At 43.6% G+C, this 14,706-nt stretch overlaps 1 protein-coding gene across 2 annotated transcripts in view; it reads left to right on the forward strand.

The window, feature by feature from the left end:
- The first annotated feature begins 1,643 nt into the window (after positions 1-1,643).
- ACSS2 (acyl-CoA synthetase short chain family member 2) overlaps positions 1,644-14,706 on the forward strand; it is a 64,114-nt gene continuing 51,051 nt past the window's right edge. For both annotated transcript variants that reach the window (XM_008149703.2, XM_054724169.1), the window contains exons 1-2: positions 1,644-1,904; positions 9,991-10,186. In XM_008149703.2, the coding sequence (XP_008147925.2) occupies positions 1,727-1,904; positions 9,991-10,186 (374 nt within the window). In that variant the 5' untranslated portion in view covers positions 1,644-1,726. The remainder of the gene's footprint in view (positions 1,905-9,990; positions 10,187-14,706) is intronic.

A 14,706-nucleotide genomic window follows, 5' to 3' on the forward strand; every position in this document is an offset into this window, starting at 1 on the left:
ATGCCCGCAACCAAGGTACATGCCCTTGACCGGAATTGAACCTGGGACCTTTCAGCCCACAGGCCGACGCTCTATCCACTGAGCCAAAACGGTTTTGGCCATTAAAGTCTTATTAGCAGGGTCCATAGCCCTTCAATGAGATCTGAGACCCCTCAGCAAGATCTGAGACCCCTTCGTGGAGTTCATGTACCTTCAGTGAAATGTGTGCCTGTTGAGTGTAATGTCTCTTCGATAAAGTATCTGTCTTCTCTGTGGGGTCCATGCTCACCCCATGAGATCTGAGACCCTCCCCTCAGGACAGGGTGGGCTCTGGATCATAGGTTTGAACATGGACATATTATTTTCAGTTTAAGGTGTGCTGGGCTTGTGGTTAGCTGGGCAAAGAACAAGGGAACAGGTGGGAAAGGAGGATGGGCCTGATGTGGTCACAAACCCTGTGTAGGCTTCAGGAGATGGGGGTTGTCAGCTCTGGGCCTCAAAATCACTCTTAGAGTTAAATATTTAAGGTTCCTTCTTGCCTCGACAGACATTTTGTGAACGGATGGGTGGTGTGGGCTTTTCTTGGTGGTGAGTGCAGGTGGGAGATGGAGGGTCCTGCCTGGCTCCTCCTTTCTGGAGTGGAACAGATAGAGGGAAGCTAGAGGTAATTGAGCCCAGGTGTGGCAGGTGGGTGCGGTCTCCTGGTAAAGCAAAGAGACTGGGAAGGAAAGAAGGATATGAGTGATTTCTCCTATTTGCATAGCCTTTGGTACAGTATTTCACAAGCCTTGGCTTGTGAGGAGGTTACAAAGACTTGGAGTCAAGAAACTTAGGTTTGGCCCTAACTTGGTCGTTGTTTTGCTCTGTGACCTTGCACGCATTCCTTTTCCCAAATATACCATTTGTGCAATGAGGAGGTAGGTTTATGAGCAAAGACCTGAACACACCTCCTAATCTTCCATGAATCTTGTACTTTAGAGCTGGATGGGAATTTGTGGAGCCAGGGAGAGTGAAGATATATCCTCAGGGGTGCGAGAAAATCTGAGCTTGCGCAAACGTTCACAGAGAGGGGCCATGCCCTAAATGCCGTGGGAGGATATATATATATTTTTTCCCCCTGAGGACGGAGGGGAAGAGTTTACTCAGAGTGGAGGGCTAGTTCTTTGAGGGAAAGTGTGATCCCCGAAGACACCCAGAAAAAAACCCTACTCCACCTGGCTTTTCTTCAACTCTGTGGGCGACAGGCTTGTGCAATCAGACCACGGGGAGACTCCACCTTGGACATGACCCACGTCCTCTCTCGTTAGTCAAGCTTTTTCCCGTTCAAGCCCCGCCCTAACCCAACCTGTCATCTGTCAGTCCCAAACCCCACCCCATCCTGGTCACTTCATGGGCCCGCCTCCTCCCCTGTCACGCCGGCCCGGCTCTGTCAATACGGGATCCACCCCCGTCTCCTGCCACACCCGGCCCCGCCCCTTCTGCTTTTAGGCTACGGTCCCGCCCCTTCTGCGAAGCGGCCCCTCCCCTAGTACCTGAGCAGGGTTCACCATTTCCCGGTTCCTGCCTCGGCTGAGCCCGGTCCGGCTCCCAGAAGGCACGGCTCCGGCCCTCCGGGCAGCCCCGCCCGGCCGGCCGAAGCCCCGCCCACCCACAGGCCCCGCCCTCTTCCTCAGGCCCCGCCCCGGGCGGCCTGTTTTTCGCCCCCAAACTACCGCAAAGACGGTTACCGCGCTCGGAACCAGGCGCTATGGGGCTTCCTGAGGAGCGGGGCCGCGGCGGCAGCGGGAGCGGGGGCCGGGAGGAGGCTGGAGCGCGGAGCCGGCCGCGGAGTTGGTCTCCGCCGCCCGAGCTCAGCCGCTCCGCGCACGTCTCCTCGCTGCAGCGCTACCGCGAGCTGCACCGAGTCTCCGTGGAGGAGCCGCGAGGTGAGGCCGGGCCCGCACGCGCCCGGGGACGTCCGCGAGGAGAGGAACGGGCTCCCAGGGAAGTGAGGAACTGGGCGGGTTCCGTGCGGGGGGGGGGAAATGGGGTCCCGGGAGGAGATCGGGGTCCCCTAGGGGAGTTGGGGACCCCCTCCCCCCTTGGGAAGTTGAGGGGTCCGTGAGGAGATGCAGGTTCTGTGAGAGAGGAGTTGCGGAGGAGATGGACCAGGGGTTCGGGAGGAGACGGGCATTCTCTGGGAAGGAGGGTTCTGTTGTGTGAGGAGATGAGGGCTCCCTAGGAGGTGGGGGCTTTCCTGGCGACTTGGGGGTTTCCTGAGATGTGGGGGTTCAGTGAGGAGAGTGAACGTTTCGTGAGAAGAGGAAGACTCCTAAGGTGAAAAGTGGGGCTCCCAGGGGCGCGGGGGCACCTTGAGGGGAGGAGGCCCCGGGGAGAACACTCCTTGCCCGCCCGGTTCGCACCCGCTCAGCCACTGCCTCCTGACACCGCGAACAAGTGCGTTAGTCTCCGCTGCTGAGGGGCAGGAACTGGTCTGTTTCCCGTTCTGGGGTTCCCACAGTTAGTAATTAGGTCCCAGATCTATTTTTAATATTTCAGGAATATTTAAATCATCCAATATAAGACTGAACAAGTCACATTTCAGTCAAGTTTTTTTTTCTCTCTCTCTCTCTTATGAGGTGGGCTGGAAATAACTCAGAAATTCTGATAGACAGGGGCATGTCTTTAAGAATGTGTGAGCGAAGTTCCCTGCCCCTCCGTCTGAGTAAGGGATCCAAACTGTTGAAGGCAGCATGATGTTTGGCAGTGGCACAAGCCAGGAATCCAACCCAGAAAAATCTGGATTTAGATTCTGGCTGTACCACTCACTTACTGGATGGTCTTAGGCAGATTTTATATATATCTGAGGGGCCATGCCCTAAACGTCGTGGGAGGATTTTTTTTTTTTTCCTGAGGACGGAGGGGAAGAGTTTACTCAGAGTGGAGGGATAGTTCTTTGAGGGAAAGTGATCCCAGAAGACACCCAGAAAAACCCCGTGGGTCAAGTCCAAGGTGGAGTCTCCCTGTGGTCTGATTGCACAAGCCTGTCGTCCACAGAGTTGAAAAGCCAGGTGGAGTAGGGGTTTTTTCTGGGTGTCTTCTGGGATCACTTTCCCTCAAAGAACTATCCCTCCACTCTGAGTAAACTCTTCCCCTCCGTCCTCAGGAAGAGTTTATGTATATAGTAAAGGTGGATATGTATTGAGAAACAAGCACAGACTCCCACGTGGGGAGGGGGGAGAGTCCCACAGCACAGACTCCCACAGCACAGACTCCCATGTGGGGAGGGGGGAGAGTCCCACAGCACAGACTCCCACGTGGGGAGAGGGGAGAGTCCCACAGCACAGACTCCCACGTGGGGAGGGGGGAGAGTCCCCTTTAGGCAGATTTTTAAGCCTATCTGAGATTCCTTTTCTTTATCTCTAAGATAGGGATAATAATACTTGTTTCACAGTTTTGTATGATGACAAAAGTGGGTAATAAGTAAAGTGTGCATTATAGAGTGTCTGGTGCACATAGATATTCAATAAATGATGGTTGGTTTGATAATAAAAGCGACATGGATAAAGCCATTACTGAATAATGCAAGACAGGACTGAATCGAGTGTAGAGCCGTGGATTGCTGCAGGCAGTGTCCACGTTTGAGTCTTTAGACCTCTTTTCACTTCTCGTCCTCTCTATATTTTATCTTATTGTGATTGTATCTGTTTCCCAGGGGTGAGCTATAACTGCCACAATAATAACTCCTATTCTATACATTTAGCTCTGTACCCAGGATCTCACTTATGATCTGGCTCCAAATTTCATAGCTCTGTAGACCATTTTAGTCATACACCTTTGTTATACCATATTCAATATAACTGTGACTGGGATTTACCAATTTTCCCTCCCAAACCTGCACACCTACCTACTTTTCTAATCCCTGCCAGTGTCTTTATCACAAACTGTAAATCTCTCATCATCCACTCCCCTAATAAGGTCTATTTATATACCTTATTTATAGGGTTCTTTCTGCTTGCTAACCAGAAATCATGTTTGATTTGATGTAGAGACCGTTATCAACCACATTTCACAGAGAAGGAAACTGAAACTTAGAGAGGATAACTAACTTGGACAAGGTGACAAAGCTACTTAGTGGTAGAGCTGGGATTTGAACCACTGTAGTCTTTTTTATTGAATTTACTGGGGTGACATTGGTTAATAAAAGTATGTAGGTTTAAGGTGTGCAATTCTATAATACATCATCTGTATATTATATTTTGTGTTCACCATCTCAAGTCTCCTTCCCTCACCATTTATCCCTCCTTTACCCTCTTCTACCTCCCCCCATCCCCTTTCCCTCTGGTAATCACCATATTGTTGTCTGTTTATGAGTTTATTTGTGGTTTGCTTAATCACTTTACCTTTTCCACCTTGCCCCCCAACCCTCTCCCCTTTGACAGCTGTCAGTCTATTCTCTGTATCTACGAGTCTTTTTATTTTGTTTGTTGGTTGTTTTGTTCATTAGATTCCACATATAAGTGAAAGCATATGGTATTTGTCTTCCTCTGACTGGCTTATTTCACTTAGCATAATACTCTACAGGTCTATCCATGCTGTTGCAAAAAGTAGGATTCCCTTCTTTTTGGCCGAGTAGTATTACATTGTATAAATATACCACAGCTTTTTTATCCACTCATCTACTGATGGGTGCTTGGGTTGCTTTCAAATATTGGCTATTGTAAATAATGCTGCAGTGAACACATGGGTGCATATATTCTTTTTTAATTAGTGTTTCGGGTTTCTTCGGATAGATTCCCAGAAGTAGAATTGCTGGGCCATAAGGCAGTTCCACTTTTAATTTTTTTGAGGTAACTCCATACTGCTTTCCACATTGGCTGCACCAGTCTACATTCCTACTAACAGTGCATAAGGGTTCCCTTTTGTTCACATCCTTGCCAACAATTGTTGCTTGTTGATCCTGTATAATAAAAGGCTAATATGCAAATTGTCCCTACGGGTGGGAGTTTGACAGACTGGGAGTTAGTCATGCGCTGACCACCAGGGGACAGTGCGGAACATGTCGGGTGTTGGCGACGAGGCACTGCCGCCCTGATGGGCCCCCGGGACTGCAGTGGGATGGTAGAGCAGGTGAGTGGGTGGCACCAGGCGAAGGCAGGTGCGAAGGGTGGTGGAAGCAGGCAGCTGGGGAAGGGAGGCCCCGGCTAGCTAGGGACCCTACCTGTGCATGAATTTTGTGCACTGAGCCTCTAGTTTATTTATAATAGCCATTCTGACAGGTGTGAGGTGATATCTCATTGTGGGTTTTTAAAAATTGATTTTTGAGAGAAAGAGAAAGAGGGAGAGGGAGAGGGAGAGAGAGAGAGAGAGAGAGAGAGAAAGAGAGAGAGAGAGAGAGGGAGAGAAACATCAATGTGAGAGAGAAACATCAATCAGTTGCTGCCTTATGTGCCTCGACCCTGGATCAAACCCATAACCTGGGTATGTGCTCTGACTGGGAATCAAACCAGCCATCTTCTAGTGTATGGGATAGTGCTTCAACCAGCTGAGCCACACCAGCCAGGGTTTATTGTGGTTTTAATTTGCATTTCTCTGATGATTGATGACATTAAGTACTTTAAATTTTGGATATTAACCCCTTATCAGATGTATTATTGGTGAATATGTTCTTCCCTGCTGTGGGCTGTCTTTTCATTTTGTTGATTGTTCCCTTTACTGTGCAAAAATTTTTAGTCTGATGTAGTCCCATTTGTTTATTTTTCCTTTTGTTTCCCTTGCCCAACGAGATATATCAGAAAAGATATTGCTATGAGAAATATCCAAAATTTTACTGTCTATGCTTTCATCTAGGATTTTTATGGTTTCAAGTCTAACATTTAAGTCTTTCATCCATTTTGAGTTTATTCTTGTGTATGATGTAAGAAGGTGTTCTAGTTTCATTTTTTTGCACATATCTGTCCATTTTTCCAAACACCATTTATTGAACAGACTATCTTTACTCTATTGTATGTTCTTGCCTTCTTGTCAAATATTAGTTGGCCATAAAAGTGTGGGTTTATTTCTGGGCTTCTATTTCATTAATCTGTATATCTGTTTTTATGCCAGTACCAGGCTGTTTTGATTACTATAGCCTTGAAATTATGTTTGATATCAGATAGTGTGATTCCTCCAACTATGTTTTTCTTTCTCAAGATTGTTGTGGCTATTTGGGTCTTTTGTGGTTCCATATAAACATTTGGAATATTTTTTCTAGTTCTGTGAAATACACCATTGGTATCTTAATAGGAATTGTATCTATAGATTGCTTGGGTAGTATGGACATTTTAATTATGTTAATTCTTCTTATACATGAACATAGTATATGCTTTCACTTATTTGTATCTTCTTCAATTTCTTTCTTCAGTGTCATAATTTTCTATATACAGGTCTTTTACATCCTTATGACCATGATAGTCTTGCCTGAAGAACCCATATTCCTAAGAGCTATGCTATTCCTCTTCCCTGACTCCACAATCTGTCTTTCTCCAAATTCTGTCAAATATTATTTCAAAATGCCTCTGAGATTACCTTTATTTACATTTCCATAGACCCTTTTAGTTCAAGGAAGCAGCCTCCTAATTGGTTCTCTCTCTCCTAGTCTCACCCACCTTCAACTTTTTAATATATTTATCTAGACACTGTTAGATCAATATTCTGGAAACACTGCCTTCTTATGTCACTTCAAAAACTTTAATAGTTTCCTATTTTCTACAGTTTCAAATTAAAATTCTGCTTTTATTTCAAGGTCTCTGGATAACTAACCCCACTCTACCTTTCTATCCTTATCTCCCACTACTCCCTACTACACTTCTCATTCTAGACAAGTCATTCTCATTGATATACTGAATACCCAAAAGTCCCTTTCCTACCTCCTTGCTTTTTCCCATTTCCTTCTGCTCCTGTAGTCAAACCCCACCAATTCCACAAAACATTCCCTGATCATCTGAGTCTGTGCTCATCTTTTTCTCTTCTGAACTTCGTCAGTACTTAAAATGTGTACCAACAAAACATCCAAATTTCTGCATCCCCCACCCAAGAAGAAAACCAAAACAACTGAAAAACAAAACTAAGTGATTATAAAACTCAGTTTTCTTCACTTCTTGTTGATGGACACAAATGCATTTCATAAATAGTTTTACATTCTCTGTGTCTACTATTATCACTTAAAACATTTTTGAGTCTACATATGTGCTCAATGTATATGTAACAGATGAACTTTAGAGTCAGATCTGATTTTGTATTCTGGTTTCTAGCTTTGTGGTCCTTGGGAGACTTTCCTGTGTTTCCTGAGCTTAAGTTTTCTTATCTATAAAATTAGGATAATTAATGATTATTTCATAGGGCCATGTAAAGATTAAATGAGATTAGCCCAGCCCCTGGTACATGAATGGCATTCACTAAAAGGCCAGTTCTCATTCACTTTCTTCTTAATGGTCATTTAGTAGTCTATTGTATTACTACTAGTATTGCTAATTTTCACAAGTTTTTGTTTTTTTCATTGTTGGGTTGTTTCCAGTTTTACTAGTATAAATAATGGTCTATAAATATCTCTTTACTAATAACTTTTTTCCTTTGGGATTATTTTCTTGGAGTGTATTCCCCAAAGTTGAATTATCATATGAAAAGGTATATAGATTTTATGGCCATTGTCAGGCATTTCCCTGTCATCCACTAAGATTGTACTGATTTCTTACAATGCCATTATCATATAAGATTATCTGTTTCCTGAGGCCACTCAGACATTATATTTAATTTTTAAAAATCTTTGCTAGTTTTTATAGGTATACTAGAGGCCCGGTGCATGGATTCGTGCACCGGTGCGGTCCCTCAACCTGGCCTGCGCCTTCTCACAGTCTGGGACCCCTTGGGGGATATAGCATTGTTGAAGCAGCTGGCGGCTGGGGAGGAGCCCAAGCTAGGGCTCACCAGCCATGAGCCCAGCTTCTGGCTGAGCAGCACTCCTGCATTGAGTGTCTGCCCCCTGGTGGTCAGTGCGTGTCATAGCTACCGGTCGACTGGTTGCTTAGGGTTTTATATATATAGATAATGGCACTTAGAATGATTTAATTTGGATTTCTTTAATTGGTTGCAAATGGTACACCATGCAATCAATTACATAGTCTTGTACATTCAAAACCAACTATGTACATTGTATAAACTGAATCACATAACCTTAAGCAAGTCACTTTACATCTATGAATTTGATTTATTTTTTTCTGTTAATCCTCACCTGAGGATATTTCACCCCCCCCCCCCATTGATTTTTTAGAGAGAGTGGAAGGAAGGGAGGGAGGGGAAGGAAGAGAGAGAGATGTGAGAGAGACACATAGATTGGTTGCCTCACATGCACCCCTACTGACACAGGGGATCAAAACTGCAACCCGGGTATGTGCCCCAGATCTGGAATCGAACCCAAGACTCTGGTGCATGGCTAACACTCTAACCACTGAGCATACCAGCCAGAGCTGAATTTGGTTTCTTAACACGAAAATGAAGGGATGATACTCTCTAAAATTCCTTCCATTGTTATGGTTCTAGGTGTCTTTCTCTTTTCTAGCTCCTGATCCCATACTGAGAATATCATAAGTGCTCTACAATTATATATTTTACCTGTTGATTGCATTTTCTCCAGAGGTTCAGACAAATATTTTAAGATTGAAAATCTTATCATGTCCCTCTTCTGCTTAAAATCCTACAATGACTTTCCATTGCTCTTAGGATAAATACCAAGTTCTTTATCATGCCCAGAAAGATTGTATGATCTGCTCAGTTTATGCATCATTTCCTACTAGTCTTTCTCTGATTCTCAGTGCTTCAGCCTTAAGGAGTTTCTCTTAACATATACCATTGGTTCCTTTCCATCCCATAATACTCTCTTTCCTGGTGGGGGAGTAAAGAAAAACTTCTATTCATCTTTCAGATTTTAGCAAAAATATCTTCCTCAGGGAAGTTCAAGTCTTGGCTTAGTAACTATAACCTTGGGCAATTTTTAAAAATATATATGTATATATATTTTAATTAATTTCAGAGGGAGAGAGAGATAGAAACATCAATGATGAGAATCACTGATCAGCTGCCTCCTGCATGCCATACACTGGGGATTAAGCCCACAACCCAGGCATGTGCTCTTGTCTGGAATTGAATCCAGGACCTTTCAGTCTGTAGGCTGATGCTCTCTCCACTGAGCCAAACTGGCTAGGGCACCTTGGGAAATTTTTAAATCAATAAAAGGATAATGAAAATAAGGCCTATCTCCTAGGACTGTGGTAAGGACTAAATGGAATAATATAAAGAGCTTAGAGCAACATCTGGCACAGAACAGGTAACACTTGAGCAAGTAATAAAAGACTAAAGAGCAACCTGGCTGTTATGGTTCAGTGGTTGAGTGTCAACCTATGAATCAGGAGGTCCCAGTTTGATTCCCAGTTGGGACATGTGCCCAGGTTGTGGGCTCAATCCCCAGTGTGGGGCGTGCAGGAGACAGCCAATCAATGATTCTCACTCATCGATGTTTCTATCTCTCTCTCCCTCCCCCTTCCTCTCTGAAATCAATAAAAATATGTTTTTTTAAAAGCTGCTCACCAAATAATTGCTGAGCGTGAGTGAACAAATTAAGACAATGTCATGGGAGTCTCTGTGGGTAAAGGATTTCTTTCTTTCACTAATTAATTCATTAAAAAATTGCCTACCCTGTGCTAGGCATTGTGATAAGCTCTGCGTGGCTGCAATTGGAATAGCTGACAAAAAATGAAGTGCGAATGTTGAGGAGAGAAGAAAGAAATTTGAGTCAAGATTCAGCTCATGGGAATAGATGGAGGGTTAGGAGAGTGGTGGATGATAAGATTAGGCAGGTAGAGGAAGGAACCCAGGTGGTAGGTACTAGAGTACAAAGCACAGAAGTTATGACTTGGTCCTGTGCATAGACTGGTAAGACATCTGAGGATAAATACGTCTGAGAAGCTTAGTGATGTTGGGCTTCTCTTTCTGTTGCAGAGTTTTGGGGAGACATTGCCAAGGAATTTTACTGGAAGACCCCATGTCCTGGCCCATTCCTCAAGTACAACTTTGATGTGACTAAAGGAAAAATATTCATTGAGTGGATGAAAGGAGCAACTACCAACATCTGTTACAACGTACTGGATCGAATTGTCCACGAGAAAAAACTTGGTGACAAAATTGCTTTTTACTGGTAAAAACATCTATCTTATAATCTGTGGTAGATAAAAAGTCATCCTTCACAGTATATAGTGTTTCATAGTTCATGAAGTGCCTTAAAATCCATGAATTCATTACAACAACCTGGTACAGTAAGTAAACTATAGTTAATTTAATGTCTCAGGTGAGGAAAAATACCTCAAGAAAGTTATTAAAATCACATAAATAGCATGTTACAGAACTGATATTCAAAGCAAAGTGTTCTGACTTCTAGTCTGGTGTTCTTTCCTCTCCAACTTCTAGTTGGAGAGAAAAGAAGGAAGAGAGTAGTAAATGCAAAAGAACAGGACTAAGTAACTTTCTTTCTCATTTTTGCTTTGGGAGAGAAATTGGTATTGGATTTTCCACTACCACCAGCACTGTGCTCAAGTTCTTAAATATCTCATTTGATGCTCACAACAACCAAGAATGCACTATTTATTTTCCTCATTTCACATATGTGAAAACTGAAATTCTGAGACATTAATAAGTGACTTATCCAAAGTTATACAGCTAGCAAGAAGTGGGCTGAGATTCAAACCCAGGTAGTATAATTTCAGAGCTTACACGTTTGACCATGACACTACACTATCCCTCTAATTCCTTTCATTAGTCTCTCAACAGCTTTGCAAAATATATATTGTTAGCTCCATTTTACAGGTGAAGAAATGAAGCAGAAGGGTTACACAGTGAATAAGATCATAGAATAAGTGATAGAGCCAGGATTAAAAACCAAGTCTGTCTGACTCCTTGCTTGTAAAAATAGGCCATGTTGCCTCCCCAGCAGGAATTTTCTATAAGCCCCTCTTCTTGGCAACATAACTCTATAAGAAGTACTAATATACTGAACCCAAATATGACCTTAAAGTTCCAGTAATTGGGATGTTGCTTCTGCCATCATCTATGAGCACTCTGAGAACTGATCCTATTTTTAATTGAGCCAGTTGGAGCAGACTGAATGTATCATTAAATAATTAAATTTTTACTCGGTCAAAATTTTCCCAGTTTATGTGATATAGTGAGAAAAGCCCTAACCTGAGAGACAGGAAATTTAGATTCTCCTCATTCTAACTCTACCATTCACCTGCTGTGTAAGTACAGGGAACTCTCTGAGAGTCAGTTTCCTCTTTCATAAAAGAATAATAATCCCATCCTTATCTTTCTCCTTAGAGAGTTATGAGAACCAAATAAGACAAAGTGAAAACACTTATTCATTAGAAAACACTCTACAGATGTGAATGAGTGTATAATCACATTGCCATTGCTCAATTTGGAATCACTATGCCACTGAAACTCATGGTCTATATCTGTTTAAGTTTTCTTTAGCTCCTGCCAACACTTGAGCCCATCTCTTAGGTTCCTTAAGGATCAGAAAACCTTTAAAGATCTGCACAGGAGATGCTTGTATATGACTCCCACCCCACCCCCTGCCCCAGTTTTAAATAATTCAAGTGCATGGTGCTCCAGAATCCTGAGGTCCTTCTTTCTAGTTTCTCACCATCCATACCTAAACAGACTCCAGAGAGCCTCTCTTTCCCTATTTGTAAGATGAGGAGAGTAGACTAGATCAGTGTTTTCCAAAGAATGCTCCAGAAACCACTGATTACTAGAGATATAGTAAAGTCTCCAAGAAGCCCTACAGTAAGCACATCTGATTAACTTGGTTAACATGAGATTCCCACATTTATTTGAGTCCCAAACACTTAATGCAGCATGCTATTAACATCATAACAAGAAATATTGCCCAGCCGGTGTGGCTCAGTGACTGAGCATTGACCCATGAACAAGGAGGTCACGGTTCGATTCCCAGTCAGGGTACATGCCCAGGTTGCAGGCTCAATCCCCAGTAGGGAACATGCAGCAGGCGGCTGATCAATGATTCTCTTGCATCATTGATGTTTCTAACTCTCCCTGTCCCTTCCTCTCTCTGAAATAAATAAAACATATTTTAAAAAAGAAGAAATATTTCATGGAACACCAATTTAGGAAGTACTGGATTAGATAATATCTAAATTTACTTTCAATGCAAAATTCTGCAACTCCATAACAAGACATCCTCACTCCATTTTTACAATGGTCATTCAACCAACAGAATTGTTAAAGTCATTGGGTACTTAGCCCTATATAGGTGTTATGGATACAGGGGTAGAAGAATGGGACACAAGTTCCATATGGGCCATTATTATTCAACTGGAGGCCCGGTGCACGAAATTCGTGCACTGGGGGGGGGGGGGAGGCAGGGGAGGTTCCCCTCAGCCCAGCCTGCAGCCTCCTGCAGTCCAGGAGCCCTTGGGGGATGTCTGACTGCCACGGAGGTGGGAGAGGCTCCCACCACCACTGCTGTGCTCACCAGCTGTGAAGCTGGCTTCTGGCTGAGCGGTGCTCCTCCTGTGGGAGCACTCTAACCACCAGGGGCAGTTCCTGCATTGAGCTTCTGCCCCCTGGTGGTCAGTGCACATCATAGTAACCAGTCATTCCACCATTTGGTCAATTTGCATATTAGCCTTTTATTATGTAGGATTCTTTTATGTTTACAATAAAGCAAAAGCAAACTACAAATAAATCACATTTGTTATAAGAAAGTAAAGTACAAATATGCAAGATATGTGGTTACTTCCCTTTGTTACCTCCATATTTTTATACAATATGCTATATTGCCATATCTTCATCTATTTTTTTAGAAAGTATTTTCTTATTTTAAATCTTCAAAATTTACAGATTTTAAATCCCACCCCCTTCCTCTGAGATTCAACTGTCTGTTCCATTTTTCCATGACTCTGATTTTATCTTATTCATCAGTTTATTTTGTTCATTAGATTTCTTGTTCATATATTTTTATTATTTTTTTTTGGTTTTTTATTTTTTAAAATTTCTTTATTGATTAAGGTGTCACATATTTGTCCTCATCCCCCCCATTCCCATCCCCCACCCCTCCCCACGGATGCCCCCACTCCCCTATTGTCCTTAACCATTGGTTAGGCTCGTATGCATGCACACAAGTCCTTTGGTTGATCTCTCCCCGCTACCCCCACCCTCTCCTACCCTCCCTCTGAGGCCCAACAGTCCGATCGATGCCTCCTTGTTTCTGGGTCTGTTCTTGTTCATCAGTCTATGTTGTTCATCATTTCCCCTAGATGAGTGAGAGCATATGTTACTAGAAATATACTTATAAGAACCGAATGTGAGATGAGCAATAATAGTTATGCTGACAGGCAAATGAATCAGTCTGTAGTAAGTTTCTTTCTGGACCAACAGTTCTTTTGAGACCCAATTTCAATGTCCACCAGTTCCTTATGTGTACATGTCGGCACTGACTTTTCAGCTCTGGATGGTGGACAAATGGTGGTAATGCAGGTCCGACTCCCTCTGGTTTGGTCTCGCCCGGACGCAGGGGCGCGGCTTCACCCGGACTCAGGGGCGCGCGGCCTCACCCAGACTTGGGACCCAGCATCACCCGGGCCCCGGGGCACGTGGCCTCACCCAGACCCAGGTGTGCACGGCCTCACCCGGACCCGGGACCCAGCCTCACCCAGATCCAGGGGCACACGGCTTCACCCGGACCCGGGACCCAGCCTCACCCGGATTATTTTTATTTTTAGATTCAATTGTTGATAGATATGTATTTAATGCCATTTTATTGTTCATATATATTTTCTTCTTCTTTCTCCTCCACCCCTTCCTCCTCCTCCTCCTCCTTCTTCTTCCTCTTCTCCTTCTTCTTCCTCCTCCTCTTCTTAAAGAATACCCTTCAACATTTCCTGTTTTACTGGTTTGGTGGTGATGAACTCCTTTATCTTTTTCTTGTCAGTGAAGCTCTTTATCTGGCCTTCAATGCTAAATGATAGTTTTTTTTGTGTTTTAAAAAAAATATTTTTATTTACTTGAGAGGAAGGAAGAGGGAGAGTTAGATAGAAACATCAATGATGATAGAGAATCATCGATTGGCTGCCTCCTGCACGGCCCCTGCTGGTGATCGAGCCCACAACCTGTGCATGTGCCCTTGACTAGAATCGAACCCTGGACCTTCTGGTCTGCAGGCCGACACTCTATCCACTTAGTCAAACCAACCAGGGGCTAAATGATAGTTTTGATGGGTAGAGTAATCTTGGTTGTAGGTCCTTGCTATTCATCACTTTGAATATTTCTTGCCACTCCCTTCTGGCCTACAAAGTTTCTGTTGAGAAATCAGCTGACAGTCATATGGGCACTCCCTTGCAGGTAACTAACTGCTTTTCTCTTGCTGCTTTCAAGATTCTCTCTTTGTCTTTTGCCCTTGGCATTTTAAGTATGATGTGTCTTGGTGTGAGCCTCTTTGGATTCCTCTTGTTTGGGACTCTCTGTGATGCCTGGACTTGTAAGTCTATTTCTTTCACCAGGTAGGGGAGATTTTTTGTCATTATTTCTTCAAATAGGTTTTCTTTTCTTTTTAATTTTTTTTCCCAAATAGGTTTTCAATATCTTGCTCTCTCTCTTCTCTAGTACCCCCATAATGTGAATGTTGGTACCCTTGAAGTT

The sequence above is a fragment of the Eptesicus fuscus genome, chromosome 12, assembly GCF_027574615.1.
Source record: "Eptesicus fuscus isolate TK198812 chromosome 12, DD_ASM_mEF_20220401, whole genome shotgun sequence".
Taxonomy (NCBI): domain Eukaryota; kingdom Metazoa; phylum Chordata; class Mammalia; order Chiroptera; family Vespertilionidae; genus Eptesicus; species Eptesicus fuscus.